Source organism: Eulemur rufifrons, chromosome 29 (genome assembly GCF_041146395.1).
Source record: "Eulemur rufifrons isolate Redbay chromosome 29, OSU_ERuf_1, whole genome shotgun sequence".
NCBI classification, from domain to species: Eukaryota; Metazoa; Chordata; class Mammalia; order Primates; family Lemuridae; genus Eulemur; species Eulemur rufifrons.
The window spans coordinates 18,814,869-18,829,918 of record NC_091011.1 but is presented as its reverse complement, the minus strand read 5'-3'; the positions used below and the strand labels follow the sequence as shown (position 1 = coordinate 18,829,918).

The window sequence follows — 15,050 nt, the reverse complement described above, 5'->3', positions numbered from 1 at the left end:
TTTAAGAGTATATTGTTTAATTTCCACAAATGTGTAAATTTTCCAAATTTCCTTCTTTAATTGATTCTAATTTCATTTTATTGTGGTTGAAGAATATACTTTGTCTGATTTCAGTCATTTTAAATTGAAACTTGTTTTGTGGTCTATTCTGGAGAATGTTCTTTGTACACTTGAGAAGAATGTGTTTTTGCTACTGTTGGGTTGAGTGAGGTATAGCCACGTACTAGGTCTAGTTGGTTGATAGTGTTGTTAAGTCTTCTGTTTCTTTTTATTTATGTTTTGTCTAGTTGTTTTTATCTACCCATTATTGAAAGTAGGGTATAAAAGTTCAACTATTAATATTATTGTTGAATTATCTTATTTCTCCCTTTCATTCTGTCAACTTTATGTATTTTTGGGTTCTGTTGTTAGAGACATATGTTTATAATTGTTATATCATCTCAATGCTTTAATCAGTATAAAATATCCTTTGAGGTAACAATTTTTGTCTTTGGTCTGTGTTGTCTGATATTAGTGTAGCCATTTCAGCTCTTTTTTCAATTTTTTGAGACAGGATCTTGCTCTCTTGCTCAGGCTAGAGTGCAGGGGTGTCATAGCTCACGCAACTTCAGTCTCCTGGGGTCACGTGATCCTCCTGCCTCAGCCTCCCAAAGTGCTAGGATCATAGGCTTGAGCCACCACGCGCAGCTCAGCTCTGTTTTTGTTACCTTTTCTGCCCTTTTTCTTTCAACCTATTTGTGTCATGATACTAAAAAATGTCTCATATGGGCACCATATAGTTGGGTCATAGCTTTTTAAATCCATGTAGCCACACTTTGTCTTTTGTTTGGAGTCCCACTCTACCTGACAACAGCAAAATACATTAATCTAGTTAAATTTAAGTACTGATAAGATAAAATTTACATCTATCATTTTGTTATGTTTTCTACATTGTCTTTTTTATTGTTCTGTTCTTGAATTCTCTTTATAAAAATATTTTCTAATGTACTATTTTAATTCTCTTCTTTTTTGTTGTATTATTTTTGAGATTTTTGTGTTTGTGTGTGTGGTTGTCCTAGGGATTTCAGTTAATAACTTAACTTAGAACATTGTAATATGGGTTAATACCCACCATAATTTCAATAAAATAAATTTGCTCCTGTATAGCTTCATTCTATAAGCCCGTTAGCACAGTTATAATTACTGCTTCATGAAGTTGCTTTTTAAATCAGGTAGGAGAAGAGTTCAAAACTATTAATATGTTTATACTGCCTTTTATATTTCCTCATTCATTGCATTTATCAGTAATAGTCTTGTCTTCCTGTGAATTTCAGTGACTGTCTTCTAATGTTCTTCCATTTTATCCTGAATGATATCTTTATTTCTTGTAGGGCAGATCTGCTTGTGAAGAATTCTCTGTTTTTGTTTATTGGAGGATGTTTGAATTCTCCACTTGTGAAGGCTTCTTTTGCTAGATGTGGAATTCTTGGATGACAATCTTTTTCTTTTAACATTTTAAATATGTCATTCCTCTGCCTTCTGTCCTCCCTGGTTTCTGACAGTCTGTCAGCTATTATTCTTATTGATGGTCCCTTGTATATACAGTTTGCTTCTCACTTGCTGCATTTAAAATTCTCTCTTTATCTTTGATTTTTGACAGTTTGATTATGATGTGTGGATATCTTGGATTTTATCTTATTAGGAGTTTATTGAGCTTTTGATGTGGAGATTAACGTTTTTATTCAAATTTGGGAAACTTTCTGCTGCTATTTTTTCAAACATACGTTCTGCCCCTTCCTCTCTGTCCATACCCTTTTCCTATCTCTGGTGCTGCCATTATGCATATGTTGATATGCTTGTTCTACAGGTCTCTGTGGCTCTGTTTAGTTTTCTTCTTTTACTGAAGATTGGTTAATGTTATTTGACCCATCTTTAGATTTGCTAATTCTTTCTTCCACCGGCTCCAATCTGTTGTTGAGCCTCTAGTGAATTTTTCATTTTAATTATTGTATTTTTCAACTCCAGAATTTGTTTTTTTAGATAATTATCTCTTTATTGATAATCTATTTGATGATATCATCCTCATACTAACCTTTGGTTTGTTAGACTTGGTTTTCTTTAGTTTTTAGAACATATTTAAAATAGCAGATTTGAAGTATTTAACATCTGGGCTTTCTCAGGAACTGTTGCCTTTTTTCCCCTGTGTTTGGGCCATGCGTTTTTTTGTTTTTTTTTTTTTTTGCAAGTCTCATATCCTTTTCTTGACTACTAGGCATTTTAAATAATACATTATGGCAACTCTGGAAAGCAGATTTTTACCTTCCCCACAGGGCTTATTGTTGTTGCTCTTTGTTATTTGCTTAGTGACTTTTTTTAACTAATTCTGTTAAAAAGTCTGTTTTTGCCATGTGTTGTCACTGCAGTCTGCTTGGTTATCTAAGTGGTTATTTGTAAGTGGGGTTTTCCAGGGGAACTACCAGACAAGTCAAATAATGATAGCTCTTTGAGAATGGGGCTTTGAAGGTGCTCCATCCTGTTCTGCCTCCTCCAGCTGCTGCTAGCCCGCTGATTTTTGCTGTGATTGTGTGCTGTTGGTTTTCAAGGCAACTGTGGAGCTGGGGAAGAGAGATGAGAATGGGCAAGTTAAAATGCTACAAAAGCTGCTGTTTTTTACCAGGATTCAGCCCTTTTTCTTGAATAAGCATTCCCCGGACTGCTGCAAGCTTTTGGTTCACTTTCAGAGTTCTAAGTTGATTTTGACAATTTTTGCCAGTTTTTTCCTTGCTTTTAATGGAGGAGAACATTTTTTTAGTTCATTACTCCACCAATTTATTTGATGTCACTCTGTGTTTAATTATGGTTTTTCTGTGCAGTGTATCATTCTGTCCATACATATTCTTCTAAAATTTTACTGTTGATGGCTGCATGGTATTTTAATATATGGAAGTACCATAATATAATTTTTCTGTTTCACTTGTTTTTGGAACTTGTTCTACAGTTTTATACTGTTATTAACAGTGCTTTGTTGAATATTCTCTTGTCTACATCTTACATATTCTCAAGATTATAAATTTGTGGAAGTGGAATTTGTTCAGTCTTAAAAAATGAAAACTTAAGCGTTTGGTCCACGTGGCCAAATTGCTCTTCAGGTAAGTGGTTTAAGTTTGTATTCCACCAGTCATGTAGGGGAGTGCCTGTTTCCCATATCCTCACCTAGTACTGGGTATTAATTGTTCATTTCAATTTATATTCTTTTTTTGTTTGTTTTTATTTTTATTTTTGAAAGAGGGTCTCGCTATTTTACCTAAGCTGGAGTGCAGTGGCTGTGTACAGATGTGATCATAGCACACTCCAACCTTGAACTCCTGGCCTCAAGTGATCCTCCTATCTCAGCCTCCTGAGTAGCAAGGACTACAGGCAATGCACTATCCAGCTCAGTTTGTGCTCTTTAATAGATCTTTTGGCACTGAGGAAAATTTTCTATACCTGTACGTTTGGTATGTTAGCTACTGACCACATGTGGGTATGGAGCACTTGAAATATGACTAGTCCTAAGTGAGGTATGCTATAAGTGTTAAGACACATATCAAATTTCAGAGGTTTATTACAGATGAAAAGAATGCAGAATAATCAGTAATGTAAAATTAATCATAATTTTTTATATTGATTACATGTTGACATGATAATGCGGATACAGTGTTAAATAAAATATTATTAATTTCACCTTTTTACTTTTATGCTCTTAGCATGTTTACTAGGATATTTACAATTCCATATGTGGTTCAGCTAATATTTCTATGAGACAGTGCTGATCTACATTCTAGATCATTCTTTCTTAAAAGGAACCCTGTTACTTTAGAACTTATACTGTTTAGCAGAGCATTTTTATCCCCTTCTTAAATTTGTCTGTTACTTCACCTTCTTTAAAGATTGCACCTAACACTCAGTTTTCCTTTCTGCTCCAATCTCCATCATCATTTTGGGTAACAATGTGTAAAACTCTTTCAATAAGTTAGCATCAGTGTCTTTATTGTGCTTGAGCCAGCATTTTAATGGCCCTGTGGTGTCATCATCTGAAACTTCTGTTTCACCTCTAACATCTTAATTGTATAGCTCATTCTAATCACAACTTCACATTTTTTTACTATCTCACTTCCTTACTTCATACTTTCCATCTTTGATCCTCTCCATTTTCATTCAGTGAAGAAATTGCTTCAACTATATTTGTCTGCTCTCTTTACCTCTTGTGCTTTTATGTGCCCTTCCTGCAAAATAACAGTTTCAAATGAACAAGTTATGAATTGCTCCTGGCAAAAAAGATCACATGGTTTCAGGCTTGCATTTAAAGATTTGTGGTCTTCAGCCTTAACTAGGTGGACAGAATTACTTGGTTACCTGCTGTGTATTCCTAGCTTCTCTCCCTGTTCTTATGGTTGCCGTTTCCCATCTTTACCTCTTAAAGTCCTCTAGTCCTCCCCTTCTGTTTTAGGATTAGCAGGTGGTTTTATCTCTGTTGCTTCACTCTGTAAACATTGCCTGTGTCCTTACTTACCTTCCTCTCCTCAGTCACTTGTCTACTTGTTCTTTTCTATCAGCATTTAAACAAATGCAACTATCTGCTTTTATTTTTTTAAATGCTTAAATCCCTTCCTTGACCCTGTGTTATCCTTTAGCTTCTATCTTATTGCTCTTCTCTTCAGAGATAAACATTCAAAAGGAATTGTTAATACTCACTACCTGCAGTTCTTCCCTGCTTATTTACTCCCAATCTGCCCTCTTCCCCTATCTTTCTACTGATACAGCTTTGACAATGGTGCCTGGTAATAATAATTAGATTTTTCTATATCTTTATATTGACTACTCAGAGGATTTGATGCAGTTGACCACTTTTTTTTTTTTCTTCTTTTTTTAGACATAGTCTCCCTCAGTTGCTCAGGCTGGGGTGCAGTGGTGTCATCGTAGCTCACTGCAACCTCAAACTCTTGGGCTGGAGTGATTCTCCTTCCTCAGCCTCCTGAGTATCTGGGACTACAGGTGTGTGCCACCGTGCCTAGCTAATTTTTCTATTTTTTGTAGAGATGGGGGTCTCAGTCTTGCTCAGGCTGGTCTCGAACCTCTGAGCTCAAGTGATCCTCCCACCTCAGCCCTCCCAGGTGTGAGCCACCTCACCCGGCCTCACTTCTTGAAGGAAGCCACTACAATTGACTTCCTTTGGAATGCTTCAGTGAACTATCAATACTTTCCTGATTATTCTTTTCTCTCACCTTTTCCTAGATTTATTTAGGTGGTTATGGTGGGATGTTGGTGTTGGTACTTAGCTTGCTTCCTACTCTGTTAGACTGTTTTTGGATTCATACTCAAGGCCTTGATATTATTTAAATATTGATGATTTAAAATACTAATATCTGTCTAACCTAGATGTTTCTAGAATTTCTAACCTTCATATATGCAGCTGCCTACTAGACATCTGTCTCCCCAAAATCCAATTAGTACCTTAAACTTAGAGGATTCCTGCTTTTAACAACTGTCACTACTGTTCATTCAATTTCTGAAACCTAAATTTAGAAATCTGAATCTTTCTACCTTCCACAAGTTAGTTACAGAGACCTGTCAGTTCATCTCTTTAATACCAAACGAGCATTGTCCAACAGAAATTTGATGTAAGCTACGTGTGTAATTTAAGCTTTTCTAATAGGCACATTTAAAAAGTAAATAAACAGGTGAAATTAACTTTTATATTTTATGTAAGGAGTATATCTAAAATATTATTTCAACATGCAGTCGCTATAAAAATTATTAATGTATTTTTTCTTTTCTCATACTGAGTTTTCAAAATCTGGTGAGTATTTTACACTTATAGCACATCTCAATTCAGAGTAGCTACATTTCAAGTGCTCAATGGTCACATGTAGGGAGTAGTTATCTTAATGGACAGTAGAATTCCAACCTATATTGCTTTTCATCCCTACTGCCTCTGTTTTGATTTAAGTCTTCATCTTTCTCCAGGGCTGCTATAGCAGCTTTTGGGATTGCTACCATTTTCTTTTCTAGTTGATCATCGATGTTCTTGTCAGTGGTAATTTTCTAAAATAGGAATATGATTCTGTATGTGGATTAATGTGAGTGTGCATTCTTCTGCTTCACCTCCTCTACATCAGTGTCTTTTCATTTTCTAGTCTGTAGTTTTTCATATTTAGAATTACTTAAACTTTAGGAGAAACAAATATAATTGTTTACATCAGTGTGTAAAACAATATGCAGTATAGATGTATTTTTAAATCTAAAGGTAGGCAGATTGAACTTAAAGTTATTTAGGAAAGATCAAATATTTATCTTTGAAATTAAAAGTTATTAATGTAAACCTTGGATCTTTGTAGCCTGATTTATGTTTTAATTGCTGTTACTAAGGGGAGAAAGAATTCTGGGCATATTAAGGTAATTTGGGGTATGCATTATTATTCCTAACCATTTTAGATTTTTACTCAACCTCTCATTTCATGAAGATGAGAGTAGTTGAAGGTTTGTACTTCTTCCAGGATTGTGTTAATTTTTCTCAAATTCTGATTTTTATCAGACTTTCATTCTGTCACAACTCCCCTTGATTAATTTTTTGTTTTTGTTAGCAAAATGTATATTTACTACAACAGTTTTCAAAATAAGTTGTTGCTTTGCTCTCTTGGAAAATTTGTTACAACAAATATTAATATTCAGACTTAAAAATGATAATGGGATTTTAGACACAAGGATTTTTGGTAGCTTTATTCTTTGAAATAGGAGTAAATGGCAAGAGAATATAAAGAATTCTTAAACAGTTTCAATTATCTGTTAGAACCTGTTTGAAGCATCTTGTTCTTCGAATGTATTTTATATGTAGAAATAGGTTAAATAAGTTCAACACCAAAGTGACTGGATATTGTATTTAAGTTGATTTTTTTCCATAAAACAATGGAGTTACTGTAGTTCAATTTTTTAAAATACGAATTTTGACATTGAGATTTAACATGTTAATGAAAAGATTTTGTAAACATATGCTTTTAGAAAAGATTATTTGATAAATGTTTCTTCTTATATAACTGATATTTGAAATCAAGGAATACTTTCAAGATCTAAGGGTATTTTGGTAGAAGCCTGGGTGAATATACTGTTATTTATATTCATATGCTTATAAATGCCGCTGTTACATCACTCACATCTATAAATAATGTTTCCTTACCCAGAGATATTTTATACTGGCACCGTGAACATTTTATTTGCACAGAAAAAGAATCAGTGGGTGGTTAAATCTTCTGCACAAACTGTGGTTGATTTTAGAATTTGGGGTAAGGAAAGATTTTTATGAGATGTGAAAAATCTGTATATTTTAGTTGACCAGTGTTATATTATTAGTATATTTTCTAAATAGTATTTTGGTGCCAGTTATCTTGACTTATATTTTTGTATTGGATGGGACACTTGTATATGAATTCTGGGATAATTTGTTCTACAACAGTAGCCAAACTAATCTTTTGTCTTTGGAAAAGTTTCTTCCTCAGAAGAAATTTTCCTGAAAGTGTACTCATTCAGCTTTTTTGAATATTTACTTTGTATCAGCACTTTGCTAAGAATGTAGAGATGAATATGACATGGTTCTCTGCCTCTGAGAAATCAGTCATATGTGAGAACTGACAAGTAAAATGTTTAAAATAATTTAGTTTTTAAAATAATTTAAAATTATTCTGTCACAATAGTTATGTGTAAATTGTCTACTCTAAATCAACCTAGGCAATCTTCATCACTGTGTTACTAAGACTGCTCTTTGTTAAGTTACTATTAATAGTAGGCCAGGCACAGTGGCTTATGCTTGCTTATAATCCCAGTACTTTGGGAGGCTGGGGTGGGAGGATCACTTGAGACCAGGAGTTTGAAACCAGCTTGGACAACATAGCGAGACTCCATCTCTACAAAATAAAAAAAATTAGCTGGGCATCATGGTGCATGCCTGTAGTCCTAGCTACTCGGGAGGCTGAGACAGGAGGATCACTTGAGCCCAGGAGTTTGAGGTTACAGTTAGCTATGGTTGGGCCACTGCACTCCAGCCTGGGCTACAGAGCAAGACTCTGTCTCTTAAAAAAATAATTATCAGTACCCTTATTTCCAAATTTTATTGCCATGTCTTTGTTATTTCATCTGACTTCTCTGTAATATTCAACAGTTGAGTGACTATCCTTGAGAGGTCCTTTGTTTTTCTCCCACCTCACTGGCTGATCTTTCGATGACTAACGTCTCACTGTTGGAGTGCTCCAGGACCACTTTCTTTTTGGGAATCTGTCTTTGGGAATCCAACCCTCTTGCAATAGTATCTATATGCTCGTGATTCCTAAGTCTGTATTTTTAGCACCAATCAACCCTGAAATGTCTGGACTCACGTATTTAACTCCCTGCTGGACATCTCTTCTTGAATATATAATAGGCACCTCAAACTTAACATATTCAAAGCTATCTTTGGTTTTGGCCCTCACCACCCATTCTTTTCCTCCTCCAATGCTCCCTATTTCCTTAAGAGATATCACTAGTCGTTGAGTTGTTCAAGCCAAAAACCTAGGAGTTGTCTTTTTCCTTTGCTAATCATCCACCCATCAGCAATATCCTACCAGCTCTACCTTAAAAACATATTCTAAATCCTCTCATCTCCCATTCCTTCAATACCATCTTAGTTTAATATACCCTTTCTTTCTTGGACTACTGCAGTATCCTCCTTATTAGTTTTCTTATTTCCGCTCCTCCTTCACTTAGCAGTGAGAGCTATCTTTAAAACACTAATCAGGTCACTTGCCTGTGAAAAACCCTCCAGTGGTTTCCCATCATGCCTAAAATAACATCCAAACTTCCTACATTGGCTGAATCCCACATGATCTGGCCGCTGCCTGCCACCCTGACCTTGTTTCCTATCATGTATCCCCTTGTCCACTACTTTGCTGCATTATAGTTCACGTACCTTTTTGTTGTTCCTGGAAGTACTTAGTTCCTCCCCATGTTAGAGCCCACTCCTTTGCCTGGAATGCTTTCTTCCCTTTTCTTAATTCAATTTTAAAATAGTGCTGTGGGCCAAAGACTGTTCGAGTTGCTGAGGATAAAGCAATAAATGAAACACAGGGCAGACTCTGAGACATTTTTGTTATGCCTTTTGTCTGGTGGATTCCTTGAAGGTGCAACCTAAGATACCATATTCTCTGAAACTTCTTTAACTCTCCCAGATGGCTTCTTCTTTTCTGATGAACAATTTATGTAATTCATTCAGTCTCTGCCTTGATGGAGCTTACATTCTAGTTGGAGGCAGGGTGGGGTGGGGCAGAGATTATAATAAACAAGATAATTAAAATGTATGTTAGTTATGTGGTATTAACTGGTAAGGAGAAACATAAAGCAAGCAGCAAAGTGCTGGGGTGAGGAGTTGGGTTGTAACTTTAAATAAGGTGACCCAGGCAGGCCTCTCTGTGAAGCTAACATTTGAGTAATAAAAATAATCTATTTCAGGTAGGGAAAGCAACAAGTCCAAAAGCCATAAAGTGAAAGCATGCCTGGTATGTTTGGGGAATAATTAGGGGGTCCATTGTGGCTGGAAGAGAAGTGAGCAAGGGAGGAAAAATATTAAGAGATGAGGCCAGAATTATCAGTAGAGCCAGATCTTGCAGGGCCTTGTTAGCTAGTGGTTCTCAGTTTTGGGTGCACATTGGAACTATACGAGGAGCTTTAAAAAAATACTGATTGGACTGGATGAGGTGGCTGTAATCCTAGCACTTTGGGAGGCTGAGGCGGGACGATAGCTTGAGGCCAGGAGTTTGAGACCAGTCTGAGCTAGTGTGAGACCCCCCCATCTCTACAAAAAAAATAGAAAAGTTAGTCAGGTGTGGTGGTACACGCCTGTAGTCCAAGCTACTGGGGAGGCTGAGGCAGGAGGATCACTTGAGCCCAGGAATTTGAGATTCTAGTGAGCTATGATGACACCAGTGCACTCTACCCTGGTGACAGAGCAAGACAGTCTCAAAAAAAAAAAAAAAAAAAAAAAATGCTGGTGGAGTTGTTCCACTATCAGAGATTGATTTAATTGATCTGTGGGTGCAACCAGGACATTGGGATTTTTTAAAACTCACCAGGTGATTCTAAGATGCAGCTAAGGTTGAGAACCACTGTAGGCCTTTATTGGCACTTTGGTTTTTACTTTTGAGGGAGATGGGAAGTTATTGGAGGGTTTTGTACTGGGAAAAATAATTTTGTAATTAATTGATTTTAAAAATGGATTCTTATTTGTTAAATTTAATTACTTTAACTATAAAACTATGTTAATGCCTTAAAACTGCCTCAGATTGTTTGAAATAGGTTGTGATATAATTCATAGATTTTTATCAGTATAAAAATGTATGCTCTTCACAGGCAGTTTGTCTAAGGATTGTATATTTTATCTCTATGCCTCATTAGTTGCTTTTAATTTTCACAGCTCATATTTATCTCTCCATCTGTTTCTGCTTACCATCTTTAGCTTCCTTCCCCTTCTTGTATCTGTAAGTCTACATTTCCAATTCTGGACTTCATTTTAATTAATGGAACTTGCAATATAGTATTGTATAAAAAGATTTTAGCTAAAATGTTTTCATTTGTCTGTTCTGGGCTTCCTTAATCCATTGACTGACAAAGCAAAATTGCATAAAATTTACAATTTTTTTCTTCATGGAATTTAAAACTTGGTCCATGTATACCTTCCTGAAACTTTATAATGTCTTTTCCACCGTTTCCTGTAAAACTTCAAGTGCAGGATATAATAATTGGCCTTTTTGGTCTTTTGTTCTATTTTTCACCAGGAGAATGCTGAAAATAGATTTAAATTCACAGGACCTTATAGCTAACAAAAAATAATATTACTTTGATATCTGTAGAAAAAAGTCTGCCCTGAGTTTATTTGTAATTTACCTCTAATTTGTTGAGTTACATGTAAGTAACTTTCATTTTTCCCTCTCTTTTACCATGTTTCAATGGATTTGCCTCCTGTTTGGACTGAATGTGTCATTACAATTCTTGGAATTCTTCATTTACTGTTCCTCTGTGGATTTGTTCTGTTGGAACCTGGAACACTGGAATGATGGAAATTTGTTCTTTACAAAGTAGCTGTGAGTATACTACATAATTTATACAAAGACTTTTTTTTCAGTCTTCGTTAACTTAAATTTAACTTACAGTTAGATGAAATATGAGTCAGAGAAACCTTAAATTTAATTCATATTTTTAACTCTACTCATAGTAGGCCTTCAAATATTTGACTTTAAAATGCTATGTTCTGATCAGTATTCCTAGTTGTTTATGTTGATAGTCAGATTTTCAATTTAATTGGCCAACTTAGCTTTTTGACATTTGCATTAAAAATTAGTTTATATGAATGAAAAAAAGAGTAAAAGATTATGGATGGAATATTTAGCTACGTATGTGATACTAGTGAATAATGTTGACTTCTGTTTTTTGTTAAGTCCAAATGTGTTGAATTGATGCTTTGATCTCATGAGTTTTTTTTTTTAAATGAAAATTTAAATATGACAAAAACTTTTAACAAAAATGTGTACCTCTTAGGAATATTTCACCATTTAATATATATATATGTTTTGTTTTTTTTTTGAGACAGAGTCTCACTCTGTTGCCTGGGCTAGAGTACCACAGCATCAGCCTAGCTCACAGCAATCTCAAACTCCTGAGCTCAAACGATCCTCCTGCCTCAGCCTCCCGAGTAGCTAGGACTACAGGCGGACGCCACGACATCTGGCTAATTTTTTCTATTTTTAGTAGAGATGGGGTCTTGTTCTTGCTTAGGCTCATCTTGAACTCCTGACTTCAAACGATCCTCCTGCCTCGGCCTCCCATAGTGCTTGGATTAAAGGTGTGAGGTACCACGCCTAGCCCTTCGCCATTATATTTTAGTGATGAATAAAAACTACCGCTAAAGTAAAATTAACCAGTAAGACTCTACTCACTCATATTGGCTGACTTATGGACAGTATTTCTCACCAATAGATAAGTTAAAAAATATCAGACTTAATTATACCGATTTAGAAGTAGATTTCCTTGCATTACCCATGAAGCTATTGTTGAGGTCATCAAAGAATCAAAAACCATTTAGAAAATAGGATTATATTTTTCTTTAAAACCTGGATAAATCTGATTTCCTTGAAGATAGAAGCAGCAGGATCATGTGAAACCTTGAAGTGACATAACTGGACCTCCCATAACAGCTTGAAAAATATTATTTGGTGATTGACATTGATCATGAGAGTCTTCAAGAATTTATGAAAAAATTACTTTAATTCAACATTTTTATTTCATTTCATGAATAAGAAGACAAATTTCAAGAATCTCATGCTTGTGGTAATTAGTCAGTGAGAGCAAGGGGGATGATGAGAAAAGGTTCTTAATATAATTTTAAGGGGATTTGAATTTTTTTCATTGTGAAAAATCTTTTGTTTTGTTGTTTTAGTTGATTGGTCAGATTCTTCTTATTATAACTTCTTAATATTATAACTTATTCTACTGTCAGCTGAAAACTTTGCTCTGAGGCAGATTTCTTTAATTTTTATTTTATTGTCTTGGATTTTTATAATTATCATTATATTGTCAGTCAATTCATGCTCAGTTCATTTTATCCATTGAGCAGTTAACTAAACTAATACTTTCATTGGTAATACCTTAAAAGCAGTTTGATTTGCTATGAATAATAGTTCAGATAATTTAAAAATAGGTCAATGAAGGGAATTTGAAATATATGACAGAATAGTGTTGTTGATACATGAATAACTTGGCCCTTTTTGCTTTTCTCAGCAACAGAAGAACCTTGAAGGCTATGTGGGATTTGCCAATCTCCCAAATCAAGTATACAGAAAATCGGTGAAGAGAGGGTTTGAATTCACACTTATGGTAGTAGGTAAGATATGATTTCTCACTCAAATGGAATTTTGGCCTAAGTTTTAAACCGTTAATTGCCTCTGAATAAATTTAAGAGATAATAGCCCAAATAACTGCAGTGATCATATATTTTCTCTTCAGTTTAACTTGGTGACATGAGTGGATTTGTATATTTTGTTGACTCTTTTTATGGTGGAAACTAAAAGTTGAGAAGTGGTAGGCAATAATAGTGGAGTAGAACAGCAGAGAAGTTTTCGTCAATTGATAATGCTACAAAAGGAAATAGCATCTGGTGTTTACTTATTACTCTAGGATAACTTTTTTCTCTGGTTATATATTAGAGTGGAGTATCACATGAGCATTTAACTTAATGTGCTCTGAATTTTAAAAAGGAGAGGGTAGAGGATCATAATAATGCAATTGATTACCCTTAGGATTCTATCCTCTGCATATGAGCACTGGAGTGAGTGACATATGACTCCTTGTTCTCTGATTGTCTCGTTTGTCTTTTGTGTTTTATCCTATGAACATCATACCCTGCTTATAGTTCATCTGAAGATATTGTGAAGGATTATATTGACTGTGGGTTGTCGTCATCATTATATATAAAGAAACACTATACCTTTACCACATGTAAGATTAGTAATTTTCAATGACAGTCTTATTCTTAAAGTGGTGTACAGTATTTTCACCTCATATAGGCTAACTTTAGAACCTAAGTCATCAATACAGTATGATGCAACTTTGTTATATTTCTCTTGTTTTAAGAAAGTAAAAGGCAAGATAGTGGATGAACTATCCCTGACAAAGAAAATTGAGTTTATATTGGATGTTTTAGTTAGTGTTTAATTTTTGCTAAATATATTCCAACATCTGGTATTTTTATTTTGGTTTTGAATTAGCTATGAAATACTCCTTCATTGAGAGATAGACTGTTTTATCTATTGACTAGAATATTTTACTTGTTGGTCAGTTTCTAGCTGTTTGGAAGTTGAAAGCATTATAATAGTTCACATAATTAAAATATGGTACAGAGTTTGCAAACTTGATACCTGATAGAGTTGGTTACTTTGCCTGTCTCTGGTTGACTAGAAGTATAGTATATCTAGCTTGCAAATTGCTGCTGTGGAACAGAGGTGGGCCTGGATAGATAGATAAAATAATGAGGAGCATACCTTTTCTTCTGTAGGTTACTAATATCATCATTATATGAAGAATCACTACATCTTTCCTTTATATACATAATGTTATTAACCTTAAATGACAAACTATAGACAAATATAAGATAATTTTTTAATTTTTAAGGAAACCTCCTAGTTCCATTAGGAGAATTAATTTAAAAAGTTTTTTTGATATTAGAATTTTAGTTTAAAGAATCACTTCTCAAACATATACTTAGTAGGATAATGTCTGGTGATTAAGGCCAGGTAGTTGATTTAAAATCTCTGTGGCATTTTTCCAGACAAAAAATCTCAGAGTTACCCAATCTTGATTTTTAGAGGAAAAATACAATCTCTAGATGTATCTTATTTATTAGTTATTCTAATCAGTCCTTTTGTGAAATACAGCTTTTCTTTTTTCTCTTCCTTGATGGTAAGATTTCACCTGGTGACAAAAAACAGGTGTTAATATCCTTAATTTGTTTTCCCACTGCACCTTGAACATTGTTTAAGTAGCCTTGTTTATTTAGACTTATTGATTACAGGTATTAAATCTTTTCATCTATGTAGTTGCAGTGCCTAACATATAGTCACCTTTTTAGTAAGTGTTTAATACCTGCTTCATAGGGTTGTCGTAAGAATTGTATGAGTTAATATTCTAAAAGTACTTAAAACATTCAGGCTGAATCTAGCAGCATTGTTTGCAAATCATAGAAAGCTGTAATCAACCTTGCTTTAATATTCTTGACTTAAAAATTGCAAACTGTTCCTTATGAACTAAGTCTTCATTTTTTGAGATCTAAACTCAATAATTGCAACTCTTATAACAATTCTTGGTTTAAGACTTAATACTTTGATACCAACCGAGACTCTACAACAGCGATTTTTTAAATGAAACTCTTTGTACGTTATTGGAAAACCTTTATCCAGTATGCTTGCCTCATAAGCAATATTTATTGAGTACTGATTTGAGTGACTTGTGTGTATCAAAGA

At 34.5% G+C, this 15,050-nt stretch overlaps 1 protein-coding gene across 2 annotated transcripts in view; it reads left to right on the top strand.

The window, feature by feature from the left end:
- Nucleotides 1–15,050, top strand: part of SEPTIN7 (septin 7) — a 109,056-nt gene that overhangs the window by 16,817 nt on the left and 77,189 nt on the right. For both annotated transcript variants that reach the window (XM_069461298.1, XM_069461299.1), the window contains one exon: nucleotides 12,814–12,916. In XM_069461298.1, coding sequence (XP_069317399.1) covers nucleotides 12,814–12,916 — 103 coding nt within the window. The remainder of the gene's footprint in view (nucleotides 1–12,813; nucleotides 12,917–15,050) is intronic.